This window comes from Mobula birostris, chromosome 11 (genome assembly GCF_030028105.1).
Source record: "Mobula birostris isolate sMobBir1 chromosome 11, sMobBir1.hap1, whole genome shotgun sequence".
Lineage (NCBI taxonomy): Eukaryota > Metazoa > Chordata > Chondrichthyes > Myliobatiformes > Myliobatidae > Mobula > Mobula birostris.
In genome coordinates this window covers 112250670-112266934 of record NC_092380.1, presented here as the reverse complement: position 1 = coordinate 112266934, position 16265 = coordinate 112250670, and the positions used below count along the sequence as shown (strand labels likewise).

The 16265-nt window shown below is 43.0% G+C and overlaps 1 protein-coding gene across 4 annotated transcripts in view; it reads left to right on the top strand.

Moving 5' to 3' along the window:
• far1 (fatty acyl CoA reductase 1) overlaps positions 1-16265 on the top strand; it is a 71950-nt gene that overhangs the window by 14659 nt on the left and 41026 nt on the right. For all 4 annotated transcript variants that reach the window (XM_072272861.1, XM_072272859.1, XM_072272860.1 and 1 more), the window contains exons 4-5: positions 9929-10108; positions 12436-12613. In XM_072272861.1, coding sequence (XP_072128962.1) covers positions 9929-10108; positions 12436-12613 — 358 coding nt within the window. The remainder of the gene's footprint in view (positions 1-9928; positions 10109-12435; positions 12614-16265) is intronic.

Genomic DNA, 16265 nt, shown 5'->3' with positions numbered 1-16265 from the left:
ACGTGATCCTTCCATCAAAGTTCAAAGTAAATTTATTTTTTATATATATATATATATCTGTCTCTGTCTCTGTCGTCGTCGTGGCTATCCCTTGAGGTCGAGGGTGATGGTCTTTGTTCTGAAGAAGTGGCCCATAGCGGGGGGGGGCATCTGTGCGTGTATTAGTTTAACGTGTACTTGATGTTGCACTCCAAGAAGCACACGATACTTCACAAATCAACCAACTGATTCCAGTGGCATGGAAACCATGACGATTGGAGCTGATGGATTTGTTGCAGCCTTCATCTGCCTTCACAGCCGTTGAGTTCGAAATAACTTCGTCCGCCTGTTCCAGCGTTGAGGTCTTGGTTGGATTGTTCTTTGTCAGGGACCTCACCCTCAACCTTACTGCCATGGGTGACCCTACCAGGAGCATAGCTCCAGACGGCATTGCTCTCGGGATCACACAAGCTTCTCCACCACGACAAGGTGACAAATCATGCACCATATACAACCCTGAGATTTATTTTCTTGTGGGCATTCACAGTATATCAGTGAATCAATGAAAACTACACACAAAGAAAGACTGACAAGTATGCAAGAGAAGGTAAACTGCAAATACAGAAAGAAATAAGTAATAAATAATACTGAGAGCATGATTTGTAGAGTCCTTGAAAGTGTATCTGTAGGTTGTGGAATTAGTTCAGCATTGAGAGCAAGTTAAATTATCCACACTGGTTCATATCTTCCCCTCTCTATACCCTCCAACCTCTAATTATGGGTGGCATGGAAGCATAGCGGTATCACAGTGCCAGCGTTGGGGCTGTCGCCCCTGTCTGCTAGAAGTTTGTACATTCTTCCCCTGACCACATGGGCTTGCATCGTGTACTCCCACATTCCAAAGAGATACAGATTAAAGCTGGTAAGTTGTGGGCATGCTATGTTGGTGCTGGGCTGCTCCCAGCACATCCTTGGACTATGTTGGTCATTGACGCAAGCGACGTATTTCACTGTATGTTTTAATGTACATGTGACAACTGAAGCTAATCAACTTTCCTTAATCTTTGTTGTTTTCTACAGGTATCCCTCTCTTGGTCTGTTCTGTTCCCCACCCACCCCTCTATGTCCCTTAGCACTTTCCCCTGCATCTGAAGGAGATGTAACACGTTGTCCCTTCACCTCTTCTCTCATCACTATCCAGAGACCCCAACAGCCCTCCCAGGTGAGGCATTCACCTGAATCTCTTCCTGGTCCACTGCATTCAGTGTTTGTGATGTAGCCTCCTCTACATTGGTGAAACTGAGCTAAGACTAGGCAATAGTTTTACGGACACCTTGGCTACGGAGAGGCTAAGAGCAAATTGAAAGAACCTCGCCTCGTTTTCCACTTTGGTTGGTTACAACCCATTGCATCAGAGTTGATTTTTCCAATATCATATAGTCTATATTCCCAGTGTTCTTTGTGTCTACCTAGATTTCATCTCCCTCAGTTTATCTGTCCCTTCCTTATCTCTTTCCGCCTACCATCCACCTGTATTGTGTTTGGTTCTGATTGCTTCATTATAGGAAGAACATGGAAGTTATAGAGAGGATGGAGAGGAAATTTATCAGGATGCTGCCTGGCTTAGGCAACATGATTTATGAAGATAGCATGTGTAAGCTAAGGCTTTTCTCTTTGGAGCGACAGAGGCTGAGAGGTGACTTGATAGATGTGTTATCATTATGTGCCGTGTTGTATGATGTTGGGTGATCATGGTCTTTATGATCATGATTGTCCTTGGCAAATTTTCTGCAGATGTGGTTTGCCTTTGCCTTCTGGGCAGTGTTTTTACAAGACAGGTGACCCTAGCCATTATGGCTACTCTTCAGAGATTGTCTACCTGGCATAACAAGGATGTGATATGTGCCAGCTGCTCAAACAGCCATCCACCACCTGCTCCCATGGCTTCGTGTGACACTGATCAGGGGCGGTGGACTAAGCAGATGCTACACCTTGGCCAAAGATGACCAGTATGTTCTTGGAGGAAAGGGTGACTTTACACCTCCTTTGGTAGAGACGCATCTCCACCCCACCACCTAGATAGATGTGTACAAGATGATAAAAGCATAGAGTGGACAGCCAGATACTTTTTCCCCAAGGCCGAAATGGCTAATACAAGGAGCAATGGTGGAGGTAGACATATTAGGGCCTATGTAAGAGACTTTTACATAGATGATAGCAAAATGGATGGTTATGTAGGAGGGAAGGGTTAGATTGATCATGGAGTAGGTTATAGGGTCGGCACATCATCATAGGCCGAAGGGCCTGGACTGTGTTGTTGTCGTTGTCTTAAACCCATCACCCTGACTGGGGCATAGGCTGCCAACAGTAGCTCACCAGATTCCTCTGTTCTGGGTCAGTCTTTCAGTCTTCCAAGGTGTAGATCCTTCTTCTCCCAGGGATGATTTCTTTGGAGCTTCTTTTGGCATTCCTGTAGCTCTGGGTTTTTACGGGATGGGGTTTCTAGCCCCATGGCCAACCCCCTCCTTTTGCATCCGGGCTTGGGACCATCCATGGCAGAGTTGTCTTGTGCTATATTGTTCTGTTTTCCTGTGAAGACTTTCTGAGCTCTTCTAGCATTTTCTCTTTTTTTTTGTTCCAAATTCGGGTTTCCCCCACTATCCGAAGGTAGAGCGTTCCTATGAAACTGTTTGTAAGCCGAAATGGCGTAAAGTGAAGAAGCAATTACAATGAACTTATATGGGAAAAATTTTTGAGCATTAACAGACACAAAAAAAACCTACCAAATCATACCAAATAGCGCATAAAACCTAAAATAACACTAACGTATAGTAAAAGCAGGAATGATATGATAAATACACAGCCTATATAAAGTAGAAGTACAGTCGGCCCTCCTTATCTGTGAGGGATTGGTTCCGAGACCCCCTGCAGATATCAGAAATCGCGGATGCTCAAGTCCCTTATTTAACCTGGCTCATGCGGGTGGACATTAGGACCCAGGGCAGCACAGGACCGGCCACCCTCAGTGTTTCTGTTCTGTTGACTTATAATACCTAATTCAATGTAAATGCTATGCAAATAGTTGTTATACTGTATTGTTTAAGGAATAATGACAAGAGAAAAAGTTTGTACATGTTCAGTACAGACGCAACCATCGTAGCTCTTCTGGGAACGCTGATGCTGATTCTCCCATGATCTTTAAGTTCTTGAGGCTGTAGCGCTTTACATAGCCAGCCAGCCATCCCTAGCACTAACACTTCCACGAACTTCAGCTTCTTTCTGCTTTATTGTACGAATGCTCGATTCGTTCTTACCGACCTTACGGCTCACTTCGGAATGCGACATGCCACTTTACAAAAGATCTAATATTTCTAATTTCTCGCCAAGAGATAGCACTTTACGCTCCCTCTTAGCCTTTGAGGAATTGCTTTGACCTCGTAATTGCTTTTTAGGAACCATTTTTTCACAGAAACAAAGTAGCGAAAGAGCGAGACAAAGTCGAACAATGCTCGAACAACGAGTGCTGGAGAGAGAACTTCCGGGTTTTCCCGATTTGCGGTTGGTTGAATTCGCGCATGCTGAACTCGCAGATAAGGAGGGCCGACTGTAATGTTTCACTTATCAGAATCGGGAAGATTGAGCGAAAACTGATTTGTAGAAAAAAATCGGCACGTACTCGCATACGCACACCTGCCCACACAAGGCTTCATGGTCATGGTAGTCTTTCTCGGGGAAAACACAAGTTTAAAGTGGGCATCATTTTTCATAAAAGCAAAAATCCTCTTTCCGTTAGCGAAAACGGGTACTAATGTAGGTCTTTCGTAAAAGTGAAATGTCGTAAAGCGAACGTTTGGAAAGCGGAGGACACCTGTTCCAGCATGGACAATCTCCTTTTTTTGTTCTTGTTAAACTGGTTGGGATATGTCATGCCAAATCAATACAGCACAATAATACCAATTAATCATCATTGATACTTTGTAGCAATTCTACAAGCAGGGTAGTTTGGACAAGGTGGAATAACATGCAACCAAAAAATGCAGAAAGCAGGAATTTTACAAAGTGGGGAGAATGTTCTTCCCGTGGGGCAAGAAATTTTGAGTGTGGTTATGGTCTGCCAAGTTTCTCTACTGTGTATCCTAAGCTTAAGTGGGTTACAAATTCATAGCAAGTTTATATTCAAAACGTATATGGGTCGACCTTCACTAATCCAGCACCATTGGGACCTGAGGAGTGCCGGATTAGTGTAAATGCCGAATTACAGAAGGATCACATTAAGCAATAGCTAACTGCTTTATCATATCTTTAAAATATCATGTAAATCAGTACAAGTTAGATGATAATGAAACAGAAATATTAAATGAGCAGCAAGTGAAATTTTAGTAAAGTAACATACTGTACAGGCACAGTTAAAATAAAGGGTACAGGTAAATGTACAGGAATTAACTCGTACAGAGAAGTTTTTTTTACGATTATGAGGACGCTCAGTCCTCATTTATTGTCATTTAGAAATGCATGCATTAAAAAATGATACAATGTTCCTCCGGTATGATACCACAGAAACACAAGACAGACCAAGACTAAAATTGACAAAAACCACATAATTATAACATATAGTTACAACAGTGCAAAGCAATACCATAATTTGATAAGGGCATGGGCACAGAAAAAAAGTCTCAAAGTCCTGATAGCCCCAACATCTCATGCAGATGGTAGGAGAAACTCTCCCTGCCATGAACTTCCAGCGAAGCAAACTTGCCGATGTAGCATCCTGGAAGCACCGAACCACAGTCCGACTCTGAGTCCGTCTGAAAACTTTGAGCCTCCAACCAGCCCTCCGGAGATTTCGGATCACACAGTAGCAGCGGCAGCAAAGCAGGCATTTCAGAAGTTTCACCAGATGTTCCTCCGTGCTCTTACATCTGCCTCCATCAGATCAGAGTTGTGCATGGCCTCCTACTCGATAGATTACAGATATTCATCACCTGAGAGGTTGTGCGCGCTGCGTCGCGTCGCCATCTTCTCTTCCTCCCAATTGAGCACTTCCACTTCTAAAGTGAGACGTTTAATATACCTTCAGGCAAAGTTACATGTCTGCAAGTGTGGGGTTGTCAGGATCATCAACATCTTCATCTTGAAAAATGAGTGAAACATCAGGAACTGGTGTTGAAACTGGCACAACAGTTTCTTCAAAAACTGTTAACGTTGGTGGCAGCACATCTGGGTGAGCAGAGGTTGATGGCAGTGGATTCTGAAGTGTTAGCTCCCCTGTTGCACTTTTTCTAGCAATTGTTTTGAACATATCTTCCAAGGTAAGCTGTTTCATATATTTTGGTCTCTCTCTGATTAGTTTATCCTGCAACATATAAACACTCATTATTTCTTGCTCAGTTATAAAACATCGTTGCTCTAATCCTTTCAGCAATTCACCTGTCAACTTAATTAGCCTGTCAATAGAAAGTCTCTCTGCTACCGGAAATTGAGTCATACCTTTGAAGGCCCTGGGACGTAAACTTTTGCCAATGACCAGTAACTTACATCTGTGGGTTCCTGCAGCATTAAAGCAGCCCAGCAAAGTCACACGATCTCTCGATGCCTTATACCCTGTTGACGATTCTGCATCTGCTGTTGTTAGTGTTCTTCGTGGTGTACATCTCCAATACAAAGCAGTCTCATCATCATTGTACACCTGCTTGGGGCTTAATTTTTCATCGGAGTCTAACTTGGTGAACTCGTCAACAAACTGTGCTGCTGTTTCCTTGTCTGCTGAATGTTTTTCACCACACACTGCACGAAACTGTAAGCCATGATGCTTGAACTGATGAAGCCAGCCTTCACTACAGTCACACTCATATTCTAGTCCTAGTTCTTCAGGAAACACTTTTGCTTGTTCCTTCACCATATCTCCAGATAGTTCAACACCTTCACTGACACGAAGATTAAACCACATTATCAGCACTTTATCTAGTTCCGAACTTCTTCTGTCTTTCCTTGTTTTTCTTATGCACATCTGTTTCTTTGAGCCACTATCAGCAAAAAGGTTTAACAGTTTTTCTTTCTGTTTCTTTATATCGTACACTGTGGAAGAGCCAATGTTGTAACACTTGCACAAGCTTTTCACCGATACACCACTGTCCAGTTTTTTTCCCCAAGAGTTCAACCTTATCTTTAATAGATAATGTGCAGTGTTTTTGCTCATAGCACGAAGTGGGGCCATTATTGGGGCTAAAAATGAGCCAATGATATTAATAAATGCAGGAAAACAAACAGGAATCGCCTGTCTGTGCGCGCCAACATGTGAACAGATCTAGTGCAACCAAAGCAATGCGCAGCAGATTGGTACAGTGGCCTGGGAAATTTGAAATTACAGTTGTGCGGAAAATTTGAAATCAGTGCCAGATTATTGAAGGAACCGGATTACAAGTAGTCGGACTTGTGAAGGTCGACTGTACTACCCTGAGATTCATTTTCTTACAGGCATTCACAGTAGAACAAAGAAATGCGATAGAATCAATGAAAAACTACACACAAAGACCAACAAGCAACCATATGCAAATACAAAAAATAACCAATAATAATTTTTTAAAAATAAATAATATTGAGAACATGAGTGTAGTGTCCTTGAAAGTGAGTCTGTAGGTTGTGGAATCAGTTCAGAGTTGAGGTGAGTGAAGTTACTCATGCTGGTTCAGGGACCTGATGATTGAAGGGTAATAATTGTTGCTGAACCTGGTGGTGTGGGGCCTAACGCTCCTGTACCTCCTTCCTGATGGCAACAGTGAGAAGAGAGCATGGCCTGGGTGGTGGTGGTCAATGAGCCTCTACAATGACCGGGAGCTGGCTGAGATGATACAGTCATGTTTTGATTTTTCTCTTTTGTGGAACTTGCTTTTGCTTTTCCCACCCACACAGTGAATGCAGTATTACCGAATGTTCTGGCTGTCATTTCAGGATGAATCACTTTATGAAGGAGGATTATAAATGTTGTACAACCTTGCATTTTGGAGTATTGCAGTGAGAAACAATAAATCTACTCTTGTAAATGTTTACTTTCATTTAAAGTAGATTTTGTCTGAAAGTAGATTGCTTCTAATTTCTAACATGAAATCTGATCTGGCGCCTTCTTCTAAAATGTTTTATATGCATCAGCCCTTATTTGGCACCAGTGTCTCACCAAGCCTGTTAAAATGTTTTTTTTTAAACAGTGTTGCTCTAACATTCACCTTCCAGCACTGTAGCTGCAATGAGGCAACCAGAATTGCACACAATACTTCAACAGTGGACAAACCAAAGTTTTAATACAGCTGCAATGTGACAATATTCAGTACACCAACCAGTGAAGGCTGGGATGTCAAACACTGCCTCTATCACCCTACTTATTAGTGTTACTCCTTGCAGTGAGCTGTGGGTTTTGACCACAAGGTCCCTCTGTATTTGACTTTCCGAAATGTAATACCTTGCGCTTGCTTGGATTAAGCTCCATCTGCCATTTGCCCGTCCATGTCAGTAACTGACTATAGATTGTAGAACAATACAGCATAGTACTTTTGATATGCTTTTAATCAACTTGTTAACCTACTCTAAGATCAATCTAACCATTCCCTCCCAAGTAGCCCTCTGTTTTTCCATCATCCGAGTCTCTTAAATGGCCCTAATGTATCTGCTGCTAACACCACTTCTGTTTCTGTGTTCCATGCACGCACCACCTTGCTTGTAAAATACCTACCTCTGACATCCCCATATACTTTCCTCCAATCACATTAAAATTATGCCCCCTTGTATTAGCTATTTTCACCCTGGGAAAAAGTCTGTAGTTCTCCACTTGATCTACGCCTTTTATCATCTTGTACAATTTTATCTCTCAACCTCCTTTGCCCCAAAGAGGTCAGTATTCTGCTGTATTCTTTGACAGCCCTCTGCACTGTCCTCAACTCCAGCAATCTTTGTGTCATCTGTAAACTTAATAACTCGTCAGTCTGCATTTTCATCCAAGTTATTTACGTACATCATAAACAAGAGGCTCCACTACCTGGTCATGGGCACCCAGGCAGAATAACATCCTTCCACCAGTTCCCTCAGTCTACTATGACTCTTGACTACCAAGTCACTAAATCATAAGCATCTTGATCTTGTAGATCAGTCTGTAATGAGGAACCTTGTCAAATTCCTTATGTCCACAGTCCTACAAAAAAAAAAATTCAATCAAGTTTGTAAGGTATGATCTGCTCTGTCCAAAACCACTTCCTGTTTCTCAAGCCCATCACTCCCACTGGGGCATAGGCCACTGGCAGTAGCTCATCAGAGTCCTCTATGCAGGGCTGAAAGAAGGTTGATCGACCCTGTGGCTTCTGCTTTCACCACATGACTTTGTCAGTCTTATAGGCGAAGATCTTTCCTCTCCCAGGGATGAGGTCTTTGGAGCTTGTTGGTGTTTCTGTAGCTAAGGTTTTACGGGATGGGGTAATTAAGAACTTATCAACCTCCACTTTAAGTATACCCAGTGATTTGGCCTCCACAACCGTCTGTGTCAGTGAATTCCACACATTCACTACCATCCAGCAAAATAAATTCCTCCTCATCTCTGCTCCAAAGGGACATCCCTCTAACTTAAGGTTGTGCCCTCTGGTACTAGACCCCCCCCCCCCCCACTATAGGAAAGATCTTCTCCATATCCATTGTATCTAAGCATTTCAATATTCAATAGGTTTCAATGAGATTTCCCCTCTCAGTTTTCAAAACTTCAGAATATAGGCCCAGAACCATCACATACTCTTCATACATTGTCCCTTTCATTCCCAGGATCAATTGCTTGAACCTTCTCTGCACCCTCTCCAATGCCAGCACATCCTTTCTCAGAAATGACACTTAAAGCTACTCAAAATACTCCGTACGTGGTCTTCAAATGTGACCCTCCATTGACTGGGGTCGACCATGGATGTGTCCTATCTGTCTACGTGATACACAAGCAAGGGCAGTACGAAAAGAAGAGCAAGCTGTTGACCTTGCAGCAAGCTCCAAACAGATGATGAATCCAAAGGACCGGCAGAGACTGATACAGTTTGGTACCAGTGGCTTTGCAGGAGTTGCCAATCACCTTTGAACTCAATGTGGGTCCCTTAGGGACTCCAGCTCTGGATGTTTCTTAGGGTTTACTCCCGAAGCCTTCCCCATGAATGGGTATAGCTGCAAGGCAGCAGGGTTTTGAGATCAGAGTTTTCTTTCTCCTAGGTTGAGCTGCCAGTCATGGCTGATGAGCCCCATCTGCTCGAAGCAACTGGCTGGCCAGTAACCTGCTGTTGTCCCTTCCCCTGTCAGTAGAAAGGGATCTGCTGGGCATAGTACCTAAACCACACATGAAGGTCAGAAGCTGGACTTGGATGTTGGAGGCTATTTGAGATGCACGCTATTGGCAGCATTCAATAGGTAATGGGAGCTTATCCCCACCACCACCACCACCACCACCCCGGCTCTAACAACCATAATGAACCAGTCTGGCCAATGCCTTGTAAAGGCTCAGCATTACATCCTGTGCCTCTTATCTTGTACATGTCTATCAAGTCACCTTCTTTGCTCTCCAAAGAGAAAAGCCTTAGCTCGCTCAATTATCGTGATAAGACATGCTCATAATCCAGGCAAAAGAATTTCATTACCTGCATCTTGCTGCATTTGAGTGTCAAGATATTTAATATTAACAATGGTAACAACTTATTTATGGAGTGCTTTTCATACAGATGTAGTTCAAAGTGCTTTACAATGGGATAAAGTGAAAACATGAAAACAAAAGACAAAGACGTTAGTTAAAAGTAAAATTAAATAGATTTTGAGTTGGTATTTAAAAGTGTCAACTGGGTCTATATCTCTTATAGTTTTAGGTTTTGAATTCCGCAGATTAGGAACGTCGATCAGAAAGGCTGATCTGAGGATGAACTCTGTTTTTTTTCTTTCTTTGCAGAGATGCAATGCAGTTGAATGTGGTTGCCACCCGCCAGCTCCTTGCATTTGCACAGTTGATGAAGAAGCTCGAAGTGTTCATTCACGTTTCCACCGCCTACGCGCACTGCAATCGGAAGCATATTGAGGAGGTCATTTATCCACCTCCAGTTGACCCTAAAAAATTGATTGAAGCTCTGGAGTATGTTTGTTGTCTTATTTCTTTCCAGCTCTTTGTGTAAAACTGACTTGATTGGTTAATTTCCACCACCGCCCCCCCCCCACCCCCCGCCGCAATCTAGTTATTACTTACACATTGTCCACCCTTACTTCCAGGTCATCAAAGGTATTCCAACTACTTTAAAGCTTCCGTAGGTTCTGGAATATTGAATTTGCATTGCTAAAGCTGCATGTTTTGTTTCATTAAGTTAGGGCACAAGAGATAACTTATTTTATTTAGCAATAAATAAGTGCTTTCTCCTAGGGTAAGTCCCTTCTGGCCCAACGAGCCACGCTGCTCCAGCAAACTCACCTGATTAACCCTAACTTAATCAAGGACAGTTTACAATGACCAATTAACTTACTAATCAGTACGTCTTTGGATTGTGGGAGGAAACCGAAACACCCAGAGAAAATCCATGCGGTTCACAGGGTGAAAGTACAAACTCCTTGCAGACAGCGACAGAATTGAACTTCAAACTCCGAAACACCCCAGGCTATAACAGCATTCTGCTAGCTGCTGTATTACCCTGGCATCCCTAGCAACTTGCAATGCACGATTCATATACTGGCCTGCCGTTGTAGGCTGGAGACACAATAGTGAAGATATTGGGAATGTGGAACAACATACAAGGAAAATGGAGGTATATAACAGATCAGACAACATCTATGGATGGGAAGGAGCAGTTGCCCGCCACAATGCTATTGTCTTCTCTTTAGCAGTTTTGTGAGACCATTGCTGTCTGTTACCCCTCTGTGCCACCTGTTACCCATGTTCCATTTCTTTACTCACCTTTTTATTCTGGCTATCTCACCTTTTCAAAGTTCAAAGTAAATTCATTACCGAAGTAAGTATATGCCACCACATACTATGCTGAGATTCAGTTTATTGCAGGCATCACAGTAGAACAGAGATACTATAGAACTAATGAAAACTACACAAAGATCAATGTGCAAAAGTGGGCAAATTGTGCAAAAACATTAAAAAAACAAATAATATGTGAGTTGTAGAGTCCCTAAAAGTGAGTCCATAGGTTGTGGCATTAGTTCAGTGTTGAATGTAAAGTTATCCACTCTTTCCAGTCCTGACGAAAGGTATTAACTCAAACTGTCAACTCTCCATTTCAAAGTTAAGTACCTTTATTATCAAAGTATGTGTACAATATACAGCTCAGAGATACGTCCTCCAGGTAGCTACTAAACAAAGAAACACCATTGGAACCCCTTTTTTAAAAAAAAATCAAACACTCAATGCATGAAAAAATAAATCATGCAAACATCAAAAAGTGAGCAAATAACACACAAAATATTAACCATCAAACCACTGAGTCCCCGAAATGGTCCAGGAGTGACAGCGACTGAATCAGTTTAGTTTAGCGCTGTGTCAATGACTGTAGTCCTCAGCCACAGAGCTAGTTCCACACCCAAGCACCTCGATCAGATCATGCAAATGGAAAAAAAAAGTAACCAGAGATATGTGGACCATTAACCACAGAGTCCCTAAGTGCTGCTTATTCCGTTGGGTTCCTCCAGCTCTTTTGTTGGCCTGGTAGGCTCATTGTTGGTGTTGGCTCTTGCCCTATTGAACTTACCTCCTCATACTTTAACTCTGTCTTTTTTCTTTTCCCTTCCCTCCCTCTTGTCCAGTCCCTTCCCACCTACAGGGCACTTTGCACTCTCTGCACCATTTTTAATTACTTAAAAGAGCAGTTAATATGAAAGGACTCATCCTGAAACATTGACTGTCCATTCCCCTTACAGGTGCAGCCTGTTGCACTGAATTACACTGTCTGGTTTTATAATTTTGATATATACCATTCTGCCCATTGAGTCTTCTACACTCTCCCACTATAGGAAACATCTTCACCACATCTTGGCCTTTCAATTTTCAATAAGTTTCAATTGAGATTCTTCCCGCCCTCCCCATTATTCTGAACTCCAGAGAGAACGGTCCCAGAACCATCAAACGTATCTCTATGTTAATACTTCCATTTCTCTAGACTCTCTCCAATGCCAGTACATTCCTCCTTAAGTAAGGGGCCCAAAACTACTCCCAATACTCCAAATGCAGTCTGACCAATTCCTTATAAACTCTCGGCATTACATTCTTGCTCTTACATTCTACAGCTCTTGAAATGAATGGCAACATTGCATTTGCCTTCCTCACCACCAACTTAACCTGCAAGTTAACCTTTAGAGAATCCTGCACGAAGACTCCCAAGTCCCTTTCCTAATTTTTTAATTTTTGAACTGTAGATTAAAACACTTCTCAAAGGCTTCATTTTTCCATGGATTTCCATTATTCCACAGGTGGATGGATGATGATTTGGTTCAGGACATTACAAGGAAACTGATCGGTGAACGACCTAACACGTATACCTATACCAAAGCCATGGCTGAATACGTAGTGCAGCAGGAGTGTGGAAGCCTGAATGTTGCCATTGTTAGACCTTCCATTGTGGGAGCCAGCTGGAAGGAGCCCTTTCCCGTAAGTTCATAGATAATTCCTTAAGGCAACATGTAAAAGTAAGAACTTAAGTTGACACCTTCTAACTTTAACATATTGTGGCCATAAATAAGGTGCTCTGACTTTTAGGATCTGGGGAATGATTTACAAAGGAGTAAGATCTATACTTACTAACTTGGAAATACTGGTGTGCTCTTTTACTTGGAATGATTGTGGAGTTGCAGGCTCTTCTGGCCCAAATAGGCCCACACCACCTTCTTACACCCAATCAACCTAGTAACTCATATGTCTTTACAATGTGGGAGGAAACTGGAGCTCCATTTGTTATGTACCATGTTGCATGACGTAGGTGGTCATGGTCTTTCCATGACCATGATTGTTCATGGCAAATTTTTCTACAGAAATGGTTTGCCATTGCTGACTTCTGGGCAGTGGCTTTACAAGACAAGTGTCCCCAGCCATAATCAATACTCTTCAGAGATTGTCTGCCTGGCGTCAGGTTGCTCAAGGGTGACCTGCAGGCTAGCGGAGGGAAGGAACACCTTATGCCTTTGGTAGAGATGCATCTGTACCCCACCACCCTGGAGCACCTGGATGAAACCCTCATGGCCACAGGGAGAAATACAAACTCTTTCCAGACAGTAATAGAATTGAACCTGGCTTGCTGGTGCTGTATTAGTGCTACTCTACTGCCCTCAATCTGAATAAGACATATATAATTCTGAGGGGAATTGACAGGATAGGTGTTAAGAAGCCATTTTCTCTCACTGGCAAGTTGAAAATAAGGGAGCAGAGCCCCTGGATAAAGTGATCAGCCACATAAAACTGGGATGTGGGAAATTTGTTTGTGGAGAAACCTGTAAATGTTAAGAATGTCCTACCTCAGGTAAGGATTGCTCGTCATAAACACGAGATTGTTCAGATGCTGGAAATCGCACACAAAATACTGGAGAAGCTCTGTAAGTCGGGCAGCATCTACAGTCTGGAGGGGAATTAACAGTCAATGCTTCAAGCTGAGACCATCCCATCAGGACTAGTGAAGGGCCCTGGCCTGAAACATTCCCACCCATAGTTTGTGCCTGACTTGCTGAGTTTCTCTGGCGTTTTAGAAAAAGATAGAACATAGAAAACATAGAAAACCTACAGCACAATACAGGCCCTTTGGCCCACAATGCTGTACCAAACACATACTTATTTTAGAAATTACGTAGGGTTACCCAGAGCCCTCTATTTTTCTAAGCTTCATGTACCTTTCCAGAAGTATCTTAAAAGACCCTATTGTGTCCGCCTCCACCACTGTCGCTGGCAGCCCATTCCACGCACTCACCACTCTCTGTGTGTATATAAAAAAAAAATGCTCTGTACCTACTTTCAAGCACCTTAAAACTGTGCCCTTTTGTGCTAGCTATTTCAGCCCTGGGAAAAAGCCTCTGACTATCCACACGATCAATGTCTCTCATCATCTCATACACCTCTATCAGGTCACCTCTCATCGTCTGTCGCTTCAAGGAGAAAAGGCTGAGTTCACTCAGTCTATTCTCATAAGGCATTCTCCCCAATCCAGGCAACATCCTTGTAAATCTCCTCTGCACCCTTCCTGTAGTGAGGTGAGCAGAACTGAACACAGTACTTCAAGTGGGGTCTGACCAGGGTCCCATATAGCTGTAACATTACCTCTCAGCTCTTAAATTCAATCCCACGGTTGATGAAGGCCAATGCACTGTATGCCCTCTTAACCAGAGTCAACCTGCGTGGCAGCTTTGAGTGTCCTATGGACTCAGACCCCAAGATCCCTCTGATCCTCCACACTGCCAAGAGTCTGACCATTAATACTATATTCTGCCATCATATGTGACCTACCAAAATGAACCACCTCACATTTATCTGGGTTGAACTCCATCTGCCACTTCTCAGCCCAGTTTTGCATCCTATCGATGTCCCGCTGTAACCTCTTTCAGCCCTCCACTCTATCCACAACACCCCCAACCTTTGTGTCATCAGCAAATTTACTAACCCATCCCTCCACTTCCTCATCCAGGTCATTTATAAAAATCACAAAGAGAAGAGGTCCTAGAACAGATCCCTGAGACATAGCACTGGTCACCGACCTCCATGCAGAATATGACCCGTCTACAACCACTCTTTTTTTGGCTGGCTGGTGGCGTAGTGGCATCAGCGCCGGACTTCAGAGCGAAGGCTCCTGAGTTTGAATCCAACTGGCTCCCTTGCATGCTTTCCATCCATGCTGGGTTGAGCGTTGAGCTAGCAACTCGGCCTCGTAAAAATAAGAAAGCCTGCTTAAAAAAAAACCATCATGACGGCGTCCCGATGACTTCACTCGGAGTTAAGGACATTCTTTTTTCTCTACAACCACTCTTTGCCTTCTGTGAGCAAGCCAATTCTGAATCCAGAAAGCAATGTCCCCTTGGGCCCCATGTCTCCTTACTTTTTCAATAAGCCTTGCATGGGGTACCTTATCAAATGGCTTGCTGAAATCCATATACACTACATTTACTGCTCTACCTTGATCAATGTGTTTCGTCACATCCTCAAAAAATAAAGTCAGGCTCCTAAGGCACAACCTGCCTTTGACAAAGTCATGCTGACTATTCCTAATCACATTATGCCTCTCCAAATGTTCATAAATCCTGCCTCTCAGGATCTTTTCTATCAACTTACCAACCACTGAAGTAAGACTCACTGGTCTATAAATTCCTGGGCTATCTCTACTCCCCTTCTTGAATAAGGGAACAACATCTGCAACTCTCCAATCCTCTGGAACCTCTCCAGTCCCCATTGATGATGCAAGGATCATTGCCAGAGGCTCAGCAATCTCCTCCCTCACCTCCCACAGTAGTATTTTGTGTGTATTGTTAAAGGATTGCTAGTGCTTGATTGAAGAATGTGACTGAATTATTTGAAGACTTGTTCCTTATAGTGGGGGAGGCTAGGACCAGAGCGCATGCCTCAGAATAGAAGGACATTCCTTTTGAACAGAAATGAGGATTTTCTATTGCCAGAGGGTGGTGATTCTATGGAATTCATTGCCACAGACAGCTGTGGAGACCAAGTCATTGGGTATATTTAGAATAGAGTTTGATAGGTTCCTGATGAGTAAGGGGGTCAAGGGTATGGGGCAAAGCAAGAGAATGAGGTTGAGAGGGATAATAAGTCAGCCACAATGGTGGAGCAGACTCACTGGGCTGAATGGCCTAATTCTTCTCCTTATGATATGGAGGTTGCGAGAAAATATACAAAGCAAGGGATTAGCTTTGATCTTATTGAATCATAGAGGAAGTTCAGAGCCAATTAATTAACCCCTCCTTGACTGGGTAACCAAGGCAAAGAGGCAGATATTAAGGATTCTTCCTCAAAAGGATCGAGGTATTAAAGTGGAGAAGAAGAATTCCCAGAGCTTATTGGCACATGACGGATGTCATGGCTACAAATAGTGGGTGAGGAAAGTTGGTAGCACAAGTTTAGGGATCTTAAGTTTTGTGTGCCTCCTGCCCACTGGTAGCTGCAAAAAGATAGCATGTCCTGGATGGTGAGGACCATTGATGGATGATGCCTTCTTAAGACAGTGGCTCCTGTAGATACTACCAGTGGTAGAGAGGAATGCGTCTCTGATGTACTACTCTTTAGTAATGGTTCTTTCTTAAACTTTGTACCC